The sequence below is a fragment of the Melanotaenia boesemani genome, chromosome 8 (genome assembly GCF_017639745.1).
Source record: "Melanotaenia boesemani isolate fMelBoe1 chromosome 8, fMelBoe1.pri, whole genome shotgun sequence".
NCBI classification, from domain to species: Eukaryota; Metazoa; Chordata; class Actinopteri; order Atheriniformes; family Melanotaeniidae; genus Melanotaenia; species Melanotaenia boesemani.
Genome location: NC_055689.1, coordinates 4,418,170 through 4,437,535, shown reverse-complemented (window position 1 = coordinate 4,437,535; position 19,366 = coordinate 4,418,170). Strand labels below are relative to the sequence as shown.

Below are 19,366 nucleotides of genomic sequence, written 5' to 3'. Positions count from 1 at the left end.
ATTCCAAAACAAAATCAACCAAAAAATGTACAAAGTGCAAACGTGCAGTGTGTAAACAGTGCACAGTGAAAGTGTACAGTGTGTGTGCGATTGTGAGCAGGCTAATGTGTAAGAAAATAACAGAAGTTTGAAGCCTGCTTCAAGTGTCAATGAATATGTATATAGTCAATATTTAGATTATCAAATTATACAAATGTATATTATATTCTCATAGTAATGTTAATAACTGTTATCAGTTATTTAGACTATTAGAAAGTTATTCTCATGTGTTCTTGTGTGTGTGTGCGTGTGAATGAAAACAATAAATGAGTGGAAGAGCAATGTTTTATTATATTATCTTCAACTTCAATGCATCTTGTGTTATTCGCGCTGTTGCAGCAGGGGGTGGTAAAAATGACCCTTCTTGGCGGTTCTAGTGTTAATCCATTTTCCTCCCGATTCCTAACACCAGCCAGAAATTCTGGATGATTAGGACGGAGTTGGAAGACTGCTGGTCTCAACAAGGTCAGTGATCATATCAGAGAAGCTTCTGAAAAGGCTTTTGAAAAAATCCCATCATGTTCTTAAGTAAAAATCACAGTTGCTGGAAAAACAAAAATACATGAATTAACAAACATCATTCTCACAAACAGGATGTTAGATTGTCAGACTGATGTCTCCTTCGTCTTTCCCTAAATGAAAGGGAAAGATGCTTTGAATGACTAATGAATCTCAAACAATTACTTTCTTCAAAGGCAAACCAGAGAAAAGCTGGATAATACAAGACATCATTAAATCCTTGCATACAATAGCTTTTCTGTCAGCTGAACAAGGATGACAGGCAGAGAACTACAGGCTGCATTCAGCCTCTCTGAATACTTACAACACAAACATCTTAGAATAATGGCTCTATTCTGCAGACAGGACAATGAAGAAAAACAGAACATGAAGGAACATTTCTCCTTTCTGAAATATGGAGGACAAAACTGTTAAATCACTGATGGATTCATCTTTTTCCTCCTTTGATTTAATTCTCAAGTTGAAACTGGCTCAGTCTGCGGGGACTGATGTTTAAAGAAAAAAGAAAGTTTAACACTGTATATTTAACTGTATGGACTAACACGATTTAGACAACATCTCTGTGGACACCTCTGATTCAAAAGCACAAACCAAAACAGTCCTGATGTGGAAACCAGATCAGAAACAGACAGAACAACCACTGACTCCTTTAGCTCAACTTGTCTTTTAACAATGTTAGACCCGGTAAAGACGCGAAACTGACCAACCCAGTAAAGACACATCCAACATGACAGACAGTGATCGGGTAAAGACACGTCCAACATGACAGACAGTGATCGGGTAAAGACACGTCCAACATGACAGACAGTGATCCGGTAAAGACACGTCCAAACTGACCGACTGTGATCCGTAAAGACACGTCCAAACTGACCGACTGTGATCCGTAAAGACACGTCCAACATGACAGACAGTGATCCGGTAAAGACACGTCCAAACTGACCGACTGTGATCCGTAAAGACACGTCCAAACTGACCGACTGTGATCCGTAAAGACACGTCCAAACTGACCGACTGTGATCCGGTAAAGACACGTCCAAACTGACCGACAGTGATCTGGTAAAGACACGTCCAAACTGACCGACAGTGATCTGGTAAAGACACGTCCAAACTGACCGACTGTGATCCGTAAAGACACGTCCAAACTGACCGACTGTGATCCGTAAAGACACGTCCAAACTGACCGACTGTGATCCGGTAAAGACACGTCCAAACTGACCGACTGTGATCCGTAAAGACACGTCCAAACTGACCGACTGTGATCCGTAAAGACACGTCCAAACTGACCGACAGTGATCCGTAAAGACACGTCCAAACTGACTGACCGTGATCCGTAAAGACACGTCCAAACTGACCGACTGTGATCCGTAAATACACGTCCAAACTGACCGACAGTGATCCGTAAAGACACGTCCAAACTGACTGACCGTGATCCGTAAAGACACGTCCAAACTGACTGACTGTGATCCGTAAAGACACGTCCAAACTGACCAACTGTGATCCGGTAAAGACACGTCCAAACTGACCGACTGTAATCCGGTAAAGACACGTCCAAACTGACCGACTGCGATCCAGTAAAGACACGTCCAAACTGACCGACTGTAATCCGGTAAAGACACGTCCAAACTGACCAACTGTGATCCGGTAAAAACATTGCTCAAATGGTGGGGGATGTCAATCCCAAACACGCTGTGAGGATCTGCTGGAAACATCTGGCAGAGTCCCCTGTCAAAGAGCTTCAACTCCCACCTCTGGCAGAGCTGCCAACATGTTCCAGGTGAGGCTGGGGACATTGAGTAGGCTGTTTGGGGGAGCTATAGTTGTTGAATGGTAGCAATCCCCAAACCCGTTGGTGGACACCAGCAGTAAGAGATGCTGTCAGGCTAAAAAAGTAGTCCTATCGGGCCTTTCTGGCCTGTGGGACTCTGGAGGCAGCTGATGGGTATTGGCAGGATAACCAGAGAGCAGCTTCAGAAGTGGCTGAGACGGGTGTGAAAAAAGTTCAGTGAGGCTATGGAAAATGACTTCCAGATGCCTTACAGGAAATTCTGGTCTCCCATTAGGTGGCTCAGGAGGGGGAAGCAGCCCACCATCAACACTGTGTACAGTGATGGGATGCTGCTGACTTCAAGGAATACTTCAAAGACCTCCTCAAACCCACCAACACGTCTCAAATTAAGACCATGGTCCTATGCCAGAAAAGGGTGGAGTGTCTTTTTCAGGGTCTTGCCCCAAGTGGAGGACTTCATGTATCTCGGGGTCTTGTACAGCAACGGTCTGTCGTGGTAAGGAAGGAGCTAAGCAGAAAGGTGAAGTTCTTGATCGAGGTTCCTATCCTCACCTATGGTTACCAGCTGTGGCTTGTGACCAAAATAATAAGATCATGAACATAAGCGGCTGAAATGAGTTATCTTCTCAGCGTGTCTGGATTCTCCCTTAAACATAGGAGGAGGAGCTCAGAGTAGGGCCACTGCTCCTTCACATCCAGCGGAGTCAGATAAGGTGGCTGGGTGGTCTGGGTATGTCCCACTGGGAGGAGACCCCAAAGAAGATCTAGAACATGCTAGATGGGCTATGTCTCTTGGCTGGCCTGGGAGCGCCCTAAAGTTCCCTCAGGTGAGCTGGAAGAAGTGTCTGGGGAGAGGGAAGTCTGAAATTCTCTGCTCCACAACTGCAAAGCCCCCCTACAGACCTTTGTCAGATTTGCTCTCTTTTCTGAGATCTCTCCAGCCAGTAAAAGTCAGTGTTGACTCTTGTTTTATCTCTTGCTTCTTCCCTTTCTCTTTTTCTTTTCCGCTCTTCCTCTGATAATGTCCTCCTGGGTTTCTTTGATAAATCAGATGAGGTGGACGTTCAAAACAGCCAGTGTGTTGATATCCAGTTGCTGATGTGGTGCCATAAAGTGAAATGCTGCTGTAAGTGACAGAAAATTGATGGATGTCATGGTCTAAGATAGATGGATAAGTAGATACTTTTATTTATCCCAAATTGGGAAATTAGGTGCTGCAGTAGCAAATGTTAAGGGAAACAAACAAAATAAACAAAATACACACATCTATATACAACATATTCTTTTACTTTTGATTTGTATAGGTATAATAATACTAAAAATATCCATAGAGTGTAGAGGTTTAAAAGTTTTTATAGACCAGGCAGGTGTGGAAAAACATAAGTGTAAAAAAAATGTGCAAACCCAAAACTGAATAAAATACAATAAAATTCAAATTAATGTATGGGTGTTGGCTTTGTTATTCACATTCTTAGGTGTTGAGTTTTGATTGAATTCCTGCCCATCTTTTTTCCTCTTTTATTTTGTAGAGCTGTTTCCCCTGAGTTTTACTTCCTTGTCACACCCGATTTCTTTTGCTGAATGCCTCACTTGCTGCTTACTTTGTGATTCCTTCCCCTGTATACAGAATTATCTTTTTAAGTTGCCTTGTATTTATGTCTAAACACCATCTAATACTACAGAGACCATTTATGGAAACAAAATCATATTTCTTTTGTTCCTGCCCAACCCAACCAACACCAGCACACACACAAAGTTACGCAAGCTTAAGTGACGATTGTTTTGAGTTGGAAGGGGGAGAACATTTAACATTAGTGGGATGTTAGCAATTTACCATTATTAAGCAACAGAAAATCCCACTAGCAAAAGAGCAACATCCCTAAAGGCTGGTACACACATAAGGATTTCCTAAATCAGAAGAGATATTGTATCTGTTAGAAACTCCACACATGAAGATAAGAAAATCAGGCATTTAACAGTTTTGATCGTACGGTGTGTGGTGTGCTCTGATAATCTCACACATAACAATTCTGTCTAGAATCTAGTCCTCCGAGCCAGAAATCTTGCGTGATCAAATGTGATCTAACAAAAACGAAGAAGAAACATAGAAACAACTGCAAAGAAAACAAAGAATAACAACCATGGCAACAACTGGAAAACACAACACCCAGCATGGCAGAGGACATACATAATGAAGTAATTATGGTGGTCTTAGGACTACTGTTAAGAGAAAAATCCAGAACTAAAAGTAACAGACTGAAGACAGGGTGAACACAGACTTTATATCCTTTCTTGCTCCTCAGTCAGCTTGCTTTCTGATTGGCTACATTCTGTTCCACATCACAATCCACACAGTCACAACTCAGGAGTCGTCGGCTTTCCACACAGAAGTGAAGATTTTTGGCTGTAAAAACTGAACAGGTTTAATATTTCTGACTGTCGGCCACGGCCCGTTTCGGAGCCCATTGTCGGGACGAATTTGCTCTTTACAGACCCCAGATCAAAGAATGATCTTATTAGACTTAAGATAATAGGATATTTGCCATCCTTGGTCGGAAAGGGGTAAAAATCGGGACAAAAAGACCTCGATAATCTTTATGTGTCCACCCCACAAAAACAAGCCAGAAAACCAGACAAAATTTTAGAATTTATTGCCCTGGATTAAAAACGCTTGTCTGTAGTGGAAAACGTTCACTGTAAGTCTAATTTTAATATTTTCTTTAATAGAAATTCTTTGATTTGAGTTTATCTACTTAATTATTAAAGTTGGAAACCACTGGGGCAGTGGTGAGCAGTACACGTGATGAGCAACCCGTGGATGGCACAGAGAAGAAGCAGCTGCTGCAATGGCTACATTAAATGCCTATTTCCTGTCCTCTCCACCTCAACCGGTCGAAGCAGATGACTGTTCTCTCTGAGCCAGGTTCTGCTGGAGGCTTTTCCTTCCTGTTAAAAGAAAGTTTTTTCCTTTCCACTGTCGTCAGCTTCTCAAGGGGATGAAGAGCTCTGATTGGTGGAAAACACCTGCAGATTTGCTGAATTTTTTGTCCCACAGTGATGAGACAGACATCTTTGTAATCTGCAGAGTCTCTGCTTTCATATGACAACTTGTTTGTGTGGTTCACTTGAATTGGGGAAGTTAGCAGAAGCTAAATCTAAAGTGAACAGAGCTGTTCTCATGGTTTTATTACATTCCCATATAATTGCCTGAGGTTTTAACTGTGGTTGGCTTGGATGCCAATGCTTAGTAGAGTCTTTGAGCTGAGTTTTACTCCGTCATTTTGGTGTGCTAAGACTGTTTCCTAGAGTATGCAAACGTCTTCTGTACTACATGGATCTCATGCTACATCCTGTAATGCTGTTGGCGGGGCTGTAATGAAGAGGTTAAACCCAGGAAATGATGGTTGAGGTGATATTGACTGACAAATGCTGACAACTGATCAGATGTAAGAGCTCCAGCTTTAGCATAAAACACATAACTAATGAATAAAAAAATTTTTTTATTGAACATTAAGTTTTCTTTAGTAGACACAACTGAGCAACAAGGTACAATAACAAACATCTTCACCTTCTGGATCCTACTAAATTTACTAAAAGTCTTTCTTTAGAGGAAGCATTGACAATCAGACTGAAATGATATCCAGTCCAAACAAACACGTTTTTCTACAGATAATTACAGATTTAAACTTCACGAACACATTCAGAATGACAGAAACCTGCAGAGAACAAACAGAAACCAGTTTCCCTCCACCTGATGACATTAGAGTGACACTGTTTATGTCCAGATGAACACTTATTAACATCTCAGATGACTGAGACTAAGAGTGTTTTAGTCTGGAAACATTAGTGAAAATCCACCAGAACATCCCTCCATCATAACATCCAGAACAAAACTGTAAAACCACTAATGTCTTTTAAGACTCGTTAAAAAAAGTCAGTGTAGTCAGGGAGAAAGACCCCTTTCATCAAATACATGGGGTGCGTGGTGCCGTGGATCTGGTCTAGTACTAGGCTGACATTCCAGTTTATTTCAGTTAGATTGTTCAATCATTTCCAGTGCAGACTGGGATTTTTCCTGACTGATAATCCCAGATAAGAAGCAAGGAGGGTGAAAAGCTTCCACTGCAGGACACTGGAAAGGATAACGTTAGGGATGAGGAGGTGAAGGGAGGTGACACAGAATAATTATGTTAATATTTTCTGACATGTATAATATGTAGATGTTCTGCTGGCCTTCCTGTTGTCCTCAGTTTGTCCTCTTTGGTGAAAAAAAACAGACTGAACCCAAAAAATCTGCTCTGATACAAGAAAAAATACATACACCTGACTGCTCAATAGTTTTCAACATCTAATTAACACCTTTCTCATCATAGCTCAAACATAACACATAACAACTGTTCATTCTGTGATAAGAGAACCAAATTTGCCTGGTATGTTAATGGATGTACAAAACTGGATAATGGGACATCACAAATTCACTCCCTGGTGGCTATGACAGCTACATTTAAAGATGTGGGCTGACTGCCATATTGCATGAAACAAGTGATGGTACACACTAGTAAAACTGAAAAATACCAACAGGACAAAATTAAAAATATGACCTGAGCATTTAGGTTAGGTTTTATTTAGGGCTGTCAAATGATTAAAATTTTTAATAATAATAATAATAATTATACATTTTATTTAAAAAGTGCCTTTCAAAACACCCAAGGACACTGTACAAAAGAACATTAAAATGGTTAAAAACACTAAGTACAAAACAAAACAGAGGACAACATGAAGATGGTGAGTGTGTGACTAGATGATGTAGGACTGTCTGAACAAATCTGTTTTGAGTTGTGATTTGAAGAGTGGAAGAGAGTCTAGGGTACGGATATCAGGGGGAAGAGAGTCCCAGAGGTGGGGAGCAGAGCGGCTGAATGCTCGGCTCCCCATAGTGATGAGACAGGCAGGGGGGACAAGAAGCTGGCGAGAGGAGGAGGAGCCAAGTGAACGGACCAGAGTAGCAATGTGCAGGAGATGAGATGGTGGGGCCAGATTGTGGAGTGCTTTGAATGTAATGAGGAGAATTTTGAAGTTAATTCTTTGTTTTACGGGGAGCCAGTGAAGTTGCTGTAAGATGGGGGTGATGTGGTAAGTAGTAGGGGTTCGTGTAATGATACGTGCTGCAGAGTTTTGGAGAAGCTTCAGTTTCTGGACGGATTTGTTGGGGAGACCAAAGAGAATTGAGTTGCAGTAGTCAATCCAGGAGGTAACAAAGATGTGGACAAGGATGGCAGTGGTGTGGGGGGTGAGAGAGGGGCGGAGATGAGAAATGATTCTCAAATGAAAATATGCAGACCAGGTGATACTGCTAATGTGGGAGTGAAAGGAAAGAGTGCTGTTGAGAACGACACCCAGACTCTTTACCTGAGGGGAGGGAAGGACAGGTGAGTTGTTTATGGAAATGGGAAAACTGTTGGATTTGGAGAGTGTGGGGCGTGTCTACCAGGAGGACTTCTGTTTTAGAACTGTTGAGTTTGAGGAAGTTGGATGAAAACCAAGAATGAATTTCTTGTAGACAGGTGGTGAGGGAAGTTGGTGGAAGTGAAGAGGATGGTTTGGTAGAGAGGTAGAGCTGGGTGTCATCAGCGTAGTAATGAAAATTAATATTGTGTCTGCGAAAGATGTAACCAAGCGGAAGAACGTAGATAATGAAAAGGAGGGGCCCCAGGACTGAGCCCTGGAGCACACCAGCAGAAACAGGAAAGAGTTTGATTCATGGGATTTCAGTCGAATGAATTGTGTGCGGCCAGAAAGGTAAGAAGTGAACCAGGAACAGAACCACAGTTCTGATGTTTCTGGAAGGTTATTTGACTGTATGTGGGAATATCTGTCTGTCTAATATTAACAGAGATGTTGTAGCGAGTTGGACCTAAAATCTGTTGATGGAAAAACAGCAGGAATCTGACGGCGATGTGAACAGAGACAAAAAAACAGAGAGGGTAAAACTCACGTCTTCAGGGCGTTTATGAAGTACATGCTCTTTGGCAGCAGCAGGTAGATCTGGTCTGTCAGGATCGCGTGGATGATCTTCTTGGCAACATACTCGGCATTCAGAATCGGGAGCACACTGGGCCACCTGACAAAAGACAATAAAAAACAGGACTTTGTCAAGAAATATAAGTTTCCTGGTCAGCTGGACCAGAACAGACTAGACAGGACACGGGAAACTCAGAAGTGAGATATTACCTTCACTGTGAATCCAGCTGCTCGAACATGGAGAAGCTGCATTTAGCTTCTATGCTCCACACGTGTGGAACAAAGTCCCAGAAAGCCTCAGATCAGCTGAAACACTTAAATCCAGGTTAAAGACCCACCTGTTCTCTGCTGCATTTCAATAGTTCTTACTAGGGGTCCAGATCTGCATCTGGCTCTTTTACACTGAACTTTGTTTCTCTGAGCTTTTCTTTCTGTTTTTATGTAATCAATTAATCTTTTTTAATCTTTGTTTTTCTAACACAGTTGTGTTTTTTCTGCACCTTGCTGTAATGTTTTTATGTTGTATGTAAAGCACTTTGAATTGGCAGGGCTATACAAATAAATTTGCCTTGCCTTAAAAGACCTTTAAATTTTTTACTGATGAACACGGGCTTGCCAAGAGAGAACAACTATTTCAAAATGTAGTGCCCCTTAAACAGAGAGTTGGCCTCAACTAGTAAGATATTTGGGAGGATGGAGATCCTTAGACTAGCATGTATGGTGTAAATGAATTAGCTTCAAAATAAATATTGAACTTTTTAGGAACTTTTCTTTCAGTTGACTTATGAATGAAAACGTACATTTGAAAAATATTAATTTCATAAATTGTCAGAATCCTGAGTTTCTGAAATAAATATAGATATGCATGGTTCTGATCGAGATGCCATTCTAACAAAGTGTTTCTGAAGCAGTAAAATCTCATAGTGGGCAAAGTGCTCCCCAAAATCAAAATGAGGATACACAAGTGAGAAGACATTTTGAAGTAGACAGCTAACCCGCCAACCAATGGATTTGTTGATCTTTCTACCAACACAATTAACATGGTCTCTCAAACTCATCAATGAGACCTCCCAAGAATTTTGTAGTTGATACCTGGGGTAACTTAAAAAATTCAATTTTAATTCAAGCTAAATCTTTATTCTATGACTTTTTGCTACTAAAAATAATAAAATTCGATTTTTAAATATTTAAAGATAATTTATTTAATTTGAACCAAGCATTGTAGACAACTAGTAAGCACAACCACAGTGGTTGGTCATCTTCTCTGTGGTGTGCACGTTCACAAGAAGAAGGGCACACCCACCTTCACTGCTCAGTGTCAGGCAGAAGCCACCGCGGTGGACACGGCAACATTTTCAGTGTCAACATGTCACACAAGAAATGCTTCTTCAGCTGTGAGGGAAAGCTACATTTGTTCAAATTTCCAAAGGAAACAACGGTCAGACAGCAATGAATGGAGTTTGGTTTTTGGGAGCCAGCCACAGAGTTGCATCAACGTTAGTATTTGTGACCCAAGCTTCACTGAAGACTGCTGGATGACAGAGGGCTGATACAATGAGGGATCTGCCACCAGGCTTTAGCTGAAGGCAGGATCTGTTCCTATAATCAAGGACCGCGCTTCTGATCCTGAGCCAAAAGCTGTAAGTAAAGCCGAGCTGTCTGTTTTGTTTTGATAGTGTGTGAGCCATGGTCAAACTAAAGGAATTAAGGCAAGGCAAATTTATTTCAAAGTGCTTTACACAAAACATAAAAACATTACAGCATGGTGCAAAAAAAAAAAATAAAAAAATACAAGTGTATTAGAAAACCAAAGATTAAAACAGACAAAATTGATTACATAAAAACAGAAAAGTTCAGATAAAGAGATAAATTTAAGATTCCAGCTTAAAAGAACCAGATGCAGATCTAGACTCTAAATAAAAACTAGTTCCATGCAGCAGAGAACAGGTGGGTCTTTAACCTGGATATAAATAAACTGAGTGTTTCAGCTGATCTGAGGCTTTCTGGGAGTTTGTTCCAGACATGTGGAGCATAGAAGCTAAATGCAGCTTCTCCATATCTGGTTCTGACTCTGGGAACTGATAAGAAACTGGATCCAGATGACCTGAGGGTTCTGGTAGGTTCATACTGGGTCAAGAAGTCACTGATGTATGTTGGTCCTAAACCATTCAGAGCTTTCTAGACCAGCAGCAGAACTTTAAAGTCTATCCTCTGGCGAACAGGCAGCCAGTGTAAAGACCTCAGAGCTGGACTGATGTGGTCCACTTTCTTGGTCTTAGTGAGGACTGAAGCAGCAGAGTTCTGAATAAGCTGCAGGTGTCTGACTGATGTTTTAGGTAGAACCTGTAAAAACACTGTTACAATAATCAAACCGACTAAAGAGTCGGCTGACTTTGTGATTCCCTTAATGTGTTTTTCAAAGTTAAGGTCTGACTCCATCAGTACACCAGATTTCTGGCCTGGTTGGTGGTTTTTAGGTGTATAGACTGAAGCTCTGTGGTGACCTTTAATTGTTTCTCTTTGGCTCCAAATACAATCACCTCAGTTTTGTTTTTGTTTAACTGAAGAAAGTTTAGACACATCCAGTCATTAATCTCCTCAAAGCATTTACCAAGAGCCTGTACGGGGCCTCGGTCTCCTGGTGACATTGTAATATATATCTGTGTGTCATCTGCGTAGCTATGGTAACTAATTTTGTTTTTATTAATAACCTGTGCCAGTGGGAGCATGGAGATGTTAAACAGAAGAGGCCCCAGGATGGAACCTTGGGGAACTCCACATGTAATTCTTGTCTGCTCAGATGTAAAGTTACCTATTATTAAGTTATTATGTATTAAGTACTTTCTATTCTCTAAATAAGATTTAAACCAGTGTAGTGCAGTACCAGAGAGGCCCACCCAGTTCTTTAGTCGTGAGTAATATATTGTGGTCAACTGTATCAAATGCAGCACTGAGGTCCTGTAAGACTAAGACTGACATTTTTCCATCGTCTGTGTTCAAACATATGTCATTAATGACTTTGGTCAGAGCATCTCAGTGCTGTGGTGCTGTCTAAAACCTGACTGGAAGCTGCAGTTGTTTTGTGTTAAAAAGTTGTTTAGCTGATGAAGAACTAGATTGTCCCTTTTTAGCAGAGGCTTGATTACAGCTGTTTTTAGAAGGGCAGGATAGGACGCCCAAAATTAAAGACCAGTTCATAATCTGTAACAGATCTGGCTCCAGAGTCTTTGAGACCTTTTTGAAGAAACCTGTGGGCAGAATGTCCAAGCAGCTAGAGGAGGAGCTCAGCTGACATAAGATGTCCCCCAGATCTTTGCTGGGATTAAAACTGTGTCATGGTGGTTAAACTGGTTTTTATGGACACAGTATATCTCCTGAACCTGCTGCTAATGAACCCACTGCTTCTCTGATATTCTGGATTTTGTCTGTGAAGAATTTGGCAAACTCATTGCCGCCTTGGTGGAATAAAGTTCAGGTGCTACCGACACAGGAGGGTTTGTTAACCTGTCAACAATAGCAAATAAGACCCAAGCATTATGGTAGTTTTTGCTAATAATGTCAGAGAAATAGGACTTCCTTGCATTCTTCAGTTGTAAATTATAAGAGTGAAGTTTCTCTATATGTCATAATGAACCTGTAGATTTGTTTTTGGCTTTCCGACATTCTCTTTTTCCAATTTTCACCAGTGTGGAATTTCTCCATGGAGACTTTTTCTTTCCAGAGACAACCTTCACCTTAATAGGAGCAATAGCATCTATAATACTTAACATTTTAGCATTAAAACTAGTGACAAGCTCATTGGCTGAACCCCCTGATAGGGCAGGTGTTGAAGAGAAGACCTGGTTAAACATCACACTCGTGTTTTCAGTTATACACCGTTTTGTGATCATCTCTGTTGAGACATTTGTGTAAACAGGAATCGTACTCTCAAAGAAAACACAGTAATGATCAAACAGGCCCACATCACACACAGTAACCATGGAAAAGTCCAAACCCTGCGAAATCCGTAAATCCAGAGTGTGTCCTTTAGTGTGTGTGGGCTCTGTTATATGCTGAGTCAGCTCAAAGTTCTCCAGACTGTTACTCAGGTCTTTAGTCCCCTTATCCTGAGGGTTGTCTACATGGATGTTAAAATCACCAACAATAATTACACAGTCAAAATCTACACAGATTGTAGCAGCAGTTCAACTAAACTCATGAAACGCTGCGCAGTACCCTGGTGGTCTATAGAAATTTAGATATATTATTTTATAATAAGCTTTCAACTGAAGAGCCACATATTCAAAAGTAAAATTAACTGCTTCCACTGAAATGATTCATTAAATAAAACTGCAACCCCCCCTCCTCTCCTGTTCAGTCTGACTTCTTGGTTTAACCAAGTTTCTGTTAAAAAGGTAGGGTAGGGGGTAAAGACGACTTTGACCTGTTTGGGGTTTGGTGGGGTGAGGGTCCACGGTCCTCGTTACAGAGGGTTGACGCCGGAAGTGGAAAAGGTTGGAGGTGAAAAGTTTCACCCCTGAATTGTTCAAATTTAATCCATTTGCCTTAAAAAGATGCCTGTATTCCCCAAAAATGTAAAAATCATTAATAAAAGCAGTTTGTTGTAATTACATGCCGATATAAGCCAGTTATTCAGTGGCAGTAATCTACTGAATCTTCTTCTCTCCTTCTGATGAAAACAGCTGCTTTCAGAGAGCTCGCTGTGTTTAACAGTCCAGTAAAGTCCTGCTTCAGAACTTCAGATTTTTGCTTTCCATGTCACCTTTTCCTTTCTGACCAGCTTTTAGTCCTCACCTCACAGTCCTGGGGTAGATGGTCGTCCAATGAAGATCCCGTGTCATCTGATAGTGGAGCAAATCTGTTCTGCAGTTTCACATTCAAGCGCTTTGGAGGTTTGTTGTTAACCTTCCCAGTCTGAGTTGTCCAGTCCTGTTTCCTACCATGTAGAGGGTAGAAGAGGTCCTTTGTTTTGTAGGGAGCAGAGGCCGGTCTCATCACAGACTTCAGCTGGCTGCGCCCGACCTGTGATACGTTGTCCTCCCTTTTCCAGAAAGCATGATTTACTTTTTGGCTTTGCACCAAGACAGTTCCAGGGAGGATTTTTACCTGATGATTTATTGTAATTCACAGAGGCTACCTCTTTCTTGGTAGTGTTATCTGTGCCTTTTAGCGGTCTGTTAGCTTGGTCACCTCCGCTGTTGTGGGTCAATGACAAGGTTGTGTCATTTCCATGCAGTCCATTTACTTCAATATTGACTTCAAGGTGGAAAACTTTCGCCTCCAGCGCTGTTATCTTCTTAAATAGGTCTTGGTAGTCGTCTGTGGAGACGGAAGGCATCTTGCTGCTTGTTTGCCTAGCGTTAGCACCTTTCCAAGCTATTTAGCTTTAGCTGAGTGCTACATGGAGGCTTCAGCTGTGTGTAGGTCATGCCCACAGAGCGCTGAAGATAAAAAAAGCTATGAAATAGTGGTTTCTGGTAAAAATTCTTTAGTCCCAGCGACTTTTATGTACTAAAAAACTACTGTGGGTGGTTTTGTAGGTAAAAAAAGGAAAAATCAGTATACAAATCAAAGAAAAAAGAGGAAGACTGCAGCAGAAGAGAGAGCAAAAGCAGGAAGCGTCTGTAGAGCAGCAAAGCAGGAAGTGAAGAAACACACTTTACCTGATTGCTACCAGCAGGTAACACACACGTAATGATGACCAGAAAGTTAGCGATCAACACTGTAGATGGAAATGACTGTAATGTCTTTTATTGAAACTATGGCATTTGAGAAATACTCTGCAGTGCCTAACATCTTTCATCTTCATATGATTTGTAATTTTAATGAAACAATAGATCATGCGGGTCGCTGTGGGTTGCTGAGGGTTGCCGAGTTACTTAGTCGCTGTGGGGCTGCCGAAATGCTGCGGTTTGCCGAGATGCTGAGTCGCTGTGGGGTTACCGAGTTGCTGTGGGTTGCCGATTTGCTGCGAGTTGCTGAGTCGCTGCGGTTTGCCGAGTTGCTGAGTCGCTGTGGGGTTACCGAGTTGCTGTGGGTTGCCGATTTGCTGCGAGTTGCTGAGTCGCTGCGGTTTGCCGAGTTGCTGAGTCGCTGTGGGGTTACCGAGTTGCTGTGGGTTGCCGATTTGCTGCGAGTTGCTGAGTCGCTGCGGTTTGCCGAGTTGCTGAGTCGCTGCGGGGTTGCTGCGGGTTGCTGAGTCGCAGTGGATTGCTGATTTGCTGCGGGTTGCTGAGTTGTTCTCTCGACTCTCGATTTCGGGGTCTGATTTGGGCTTTAACATGGACGGCTGTATGTTTTGTGTTAACATTGTTTACTGAGTATTCATATCACTTCGTTTGTATATGAGTTCTGTCTGTGTTTCTATGGCAAAAACAGTTGCTGCTCCCGACAACTACTCCTGGCAGTAGTATTGTTTTGTTGTTTTTATTGTTTCCTACAATAAAAAAGATGGCTTGCTGGTTCGAGAAAATTTTTATACTTTGTTTTCACTTAGACACAGGTATGCTTGGGGGCACAAAATAAAATAAAATACAATAAAATTAAATAAAATAGGCCTGCATATAGGGGCTGCGTGGAGGTTTAAACAGCCTCCTTTCTGTGTGGAGTTTGCATGTTCTCCCATGGTGTATGATTGCAACAACTGCTGAAAAATAAAAATGATAGCGCTCAGGGCGTTGGAGATCTGGTGGGGTTTCAAAGGGTAAGAATCCAACTTAATTTAAAAAAATTTAACAAACCTAATTTTCAGGACAGGCGACCACTGCCATCCTCAACCCCTCTAAGTCACTGTCTGAATATACAGGCATCTACATGAAAATTATTATCAATATTACACCATAAACCTAAACATTGAACATCAGACAAAAAGCAAAGAGACCTACTTGGTCTGACATCCATCGAACATCCCAGTGTTGATGAAGTAGGGGCACACGATGGTGGTCTTCACCCCATGCTTCCCTGTCGCCAGCAGCTCCAGGCCAACAGACTCTGCAAAGCCAACTGCTGCAAACTTACTGGCACAGTAGTCTGCAGAGAGAAGGAGGTCAAAAACCAAAAACTTCCCATGGAAACTGGTGGTTTCTAAGACATTTCACTTTCTTTAAAACATTAATGAATGGGAAAAAAACAGCTGAATATTCTGCTTCTGAAAAACAGACCTAAAATGTTCCTGAAATGGAGATAATCTGACATTTTTATGCATAGGTCAAAGAAAGAAAAACCTGCTTCACCAAACTTCCACCCGAACATCTACTGTACAGGTAAATTATATGGTAAATTGTAAGGATTTAATATATAATTAAATCTCTCCAACATCACTGACTCAGACTTCTGTCTGTAGAAGAAAGTATCTAATTCTAGATGTGTGGTCTAGTTTCTTTATTTCCACTGTTCCAGTATTATTTATGTCAAACAGCAACAATTCTGCTAAAGGAAGCCAGAGCTAGCTGGATGTTGTTCCAGCTTCTTTAAGAGATGTTTAAAACTATTTTTATAAAGTAGTTTTCAGAAAGAAGTCTCCAGGTAAAGGTCCTGTAGCCATTTCCAACTTTATTCTGTTTCTACATTGTTTTGTTATGTTGGCATCAACAAGTATAAATAAATAAAACTTAAAGAGCTATAAGGAGTGTTCATGTGATTTTACACATTTATAGCATTGGGAAATGAATTCAGAATAATTTTGATTAGTTCTCTGATAATAATTGCAGCTAGAACATCTAGAATAGTACTCCAAGAGCGGTTAACTATAAACTGGAGTGTATAGCTGAACGACAACACACCTGCCAATCCATTGACTCCGATGAGCCCAGCGGAGCTGGCAATGCTGACCAGATGTCCATGATTGTTGGCAATCATGGCAGGAAGGAAGGCCTTATAGGTCTGAACAGAAAGACATGGAAGTAAGGTAAATCATGAAACAAACTACATAGGAAATTCACACAAATTTAGGAATTCCCAGAAGAAGCAGGAAAAATGATAGAAGAAGAAAACCTGTTTACAGCAGGCATTATCACAGCATACCATGTTTATTAAAGTTAGACAGAACAAAATACAACACTGGGTAAAATCTAAATAAAACAAAATGATATGCTTTCCAGAATCTCATCAGCCCATATTTTATTCCCAGTAGAAGATAAACAGCAGAGGATGAAACTGAGAAGTTTCACCATGTGATGAAAATATGAGCTGATAGTGAATCTGATGCAGCAACACGTCTGGAAAAAGTTGGAACAGGAGCAACAAAAGTCTGGAAAAGAACCTGGTACAAACCAGAAACACCTGGAGGAGCATTTGACAATTAATGAGGTTACCTGGTAACAGGTCAGTAACATGACTGGTATAAAAGGAGCATTTCAGAGAGGCAGAGCCTCTCAGATGGAAAGCTGGACAGAGCTTCACCAGTCTGAGACAAACTGGATCTAAAACTGTGGAACAGTTTCAGAAAAATAAAATTGTGAAGAACCTGAAGATCTCAAACATCAGACATGAATGGGACAACATTCCATCCATCCATCTATCTTCTGCCGCTTATCCGGAGTCGGGTCATGGGGTCAGCTGTAGGCCTGTCGCGATAAGCAATAAGTCAATTAATTGAACGATAAGAAAATAAGAGCACGATAAGTTTGCCGGCCGCGATCATTTTTTTTCGTCCCCCCTTTACCATAGACTGTGTATGACAATAGGTTTCACTATGGAGTATTTCGACTAAACGCTCTGGCTTCTTGCGGAGTGATCTCTCTAGTGTCACACTTGACTGCAGCATGTTGCAGCACGAGCCGGTAAGCCGCATTTGTTTTGCACGGCTGCCAACACGCAATGGCCGTGAGACTTGCGTATTTAAGTGGCTTCTCACGCTCTCGCGCTAAACCTCCGATTCTCATGCTGAAATATGTAAATAATAGATGCAAGCATCTCCTCTTTTATTGTTTCGCTGCTTCCCACATGTAAGCAGAACACACACATTCTAGCTTACGACGTCAGTACAAAGCCCCCACTTCCTGGTCTACCGTAATAACCCCTGTAATCCGCAGGCACATTACGCAAATAGAATCAGCCTATATACTACCGTATATGACAAAATACACATTAAGAGCAATGCCGGCTAATCGAGAGGTTTGGGAGGATTCCCAGTGGGCCGCATAACTTTTGGGCCGGTGTCCCGGCGTATGTGAATGTGGTATCCCAGCTAACTGCTGGGTTGTAGTTACTTATAAGGCCAACAGAGGGCAGAATGACTTTGTTTCACAAGCAGTAGATTTTGAAGAGCAGAAGAAGAACACGGGTTTTTGTTCGATGTAAAGTGCTGAAGTTTGGTTCGTCATTAAAACCGGCATGCTTGTCTACTTGTCTGGAGTTTATTTGAAGATGCAACAGTGAAAAAGGCGCTTTTATTTATTTAGTTTATTGACCTTTGAAAATGTGTACTTGCATTATTACGGCATATGTCACTATATTAGTTGAGAATGGTCTCAAAATGACACATTAGCGCTCTGCGCAATATTATCGTTTATCGCGATAATTTCTGAGAAAATTTATCGTACAGCTAAATTTGTTATCGTGACAGGCCTAGTCAGCTGCCTAAGTAGGGAATCCCAGACTTCCCTCTCCCTGGCCACATTCACCAGCTCATCAGGGGGGATCCCGAGGCGTTCCAGGCCAGCCGCGAGATGTAGTCCATCCAGCGTGTCCTCGGTCAAGGGACCTCCTCCTCCCTGAGCCACCACCTTACCGTGGTGGAGGAGTTTGCATGTCCTGATGATCCTAGCGGCTATGTTGTCGGGGGCTTTATGCCCCTGGTAGAGTCACCCATGGCAAACAGGTGTCTTGCTGTCGAGGGCAGCAAGAAACATTTGATTTAGCACCAGAGAGCCACAGGACTACAGAAGTTATCAATGAAGATCAAGGAGAGAGACTATTATCCATGAGAAGCTCTGATGTAAGAAAGCTTCCCACCACTTGGTGGTGGTAATGCATCAGTCAGTTGTTTAAAAAACTGCTAGCATGTAGCCACAGTTATGGAGAAGGATTTAAAACAAAAAATAAAGATGGAAGTTTCCCAAACCACCTAAAAGGCAAAATTTTACTCAACTACAATCTGATTAAGTCTGGCTTTATATGCAGAGTCAGAGGTGAGAGTGTCTGGCTAGCGCTAGCCAGCTCTGAAGCCTTCAACACTGAGGCGACTTTTAGAAATCAACCATCCAACTAGGAGCGACGATGAAGTTAACTTCCGATTCCCCAAATGTGTAAAGTTGTAAATGTGTAATGCTAATTAAAAAAAAACTAACAGTCTTCAGATCTTTTCATTCTATGCAGCGTAAAGATTAATTAAAATGCAATATTTTGTGTTTGTTTTTCTGTGGTGTACAACAAATAAATATATACTTATGTCTTCTCCTTTTCAAACAGGAAAATGAAATTTAATCATGTGACTTGTGTGAATGTTAAAACATGTTTGAAATAAACCACCCAACAGCCGACATAATTAACTCTCATCTTTTATAAGGAGTATTTCTATTGTGCTGAGTGAAGCACAGTAGGTGCAGGAGACATTTGAAGTTTTCCACCTCTAGCAGCACAAAGATGACTATGTGACCCGGGCTTTCTTTCATAAAAATATATTTTAAAATGATAAAAACATGCAAAGGATAATATCATCCTGTTGAAGACAATCTGATACTTGTCTTCTGTCCCCTAACACATACCAGGAAGCAGAAAAACACAGTATAATAATTTTGACATTGTTATAAATGGTAAATATCGCAGAAAGAAATGTAAAATTTTTTTTTTTTACCTTTTGTTAAAGGATCAAATAAAGACCTCATATTAAGAAACACTTACTTTTTGTACATTTTCTCACGGGTCATGCCTAAAGGGTTAAAACATCTGTTTATATTTTGTTTCTGTTGCTGTTGTTAAGCTTCACTGAAACCAGAGGGCGGTTACAAAAAAATGAGGCTAAAAAGCAAACAGGCCTATGTTGAGTCTGCAGAGTTTAAA

The 19,366-nt window shown here is 41.2% G+C and overlaps 1 protein-coding gene and 1 long non-coding RNA gene across 3 annotated transcripts in view; one reads left to right on the top strand and one right to left on the bottom strand.

Annotated features, from left to right (window-relative positions):
* Positions 1–19,366, bottom strand: part of LOC121644428 (epidermal retinol dehydrogenase 2-like) — a 44,552-nt gene that overhangs the window by 6,191 nt on the left and 18,995 nt on the right. The window contains exons 4-7 of one of the 2 annotated variants that reach the window (XM_041992323.1): positions 16,147–16,246; positions 15,250–15,394; positions 8,340–8,465; positions 5,833–6,476 (exon numbers count right to left, since the gene is read on the bottom strand). In XM_041992323.1, the coding sequence (XP_041848257.1) occupies positions 6,392–6,476; positions 8,340–8,465; positions 15,250–15,394; positions 16,147–16,246 (456 nt within the window). In that variant the 3' untranslated portion in view covers positions 5,833–6,391. Of the gene's footprint in view, positions 1–5,832; positions 6,477–8,339; positions 8,466–15,249; positions 15,395–16,146; positions 16,247–19,366 lie in introns of those variants that run through there. The other variant, XM_041992322.1, reaches the window with a different exon arrangement.
* On the top strand, positions 2,237–11,653 carry LOC121644429. Its single transcript, XR_006011274.1, has 3 exons — positions 2,237–3,016; positions 6,951–6,957; positions 11,643–11,653. It is a non-coding gene; the product is annotated as an uncharacterized LOC121644429 (long non-coding RNA).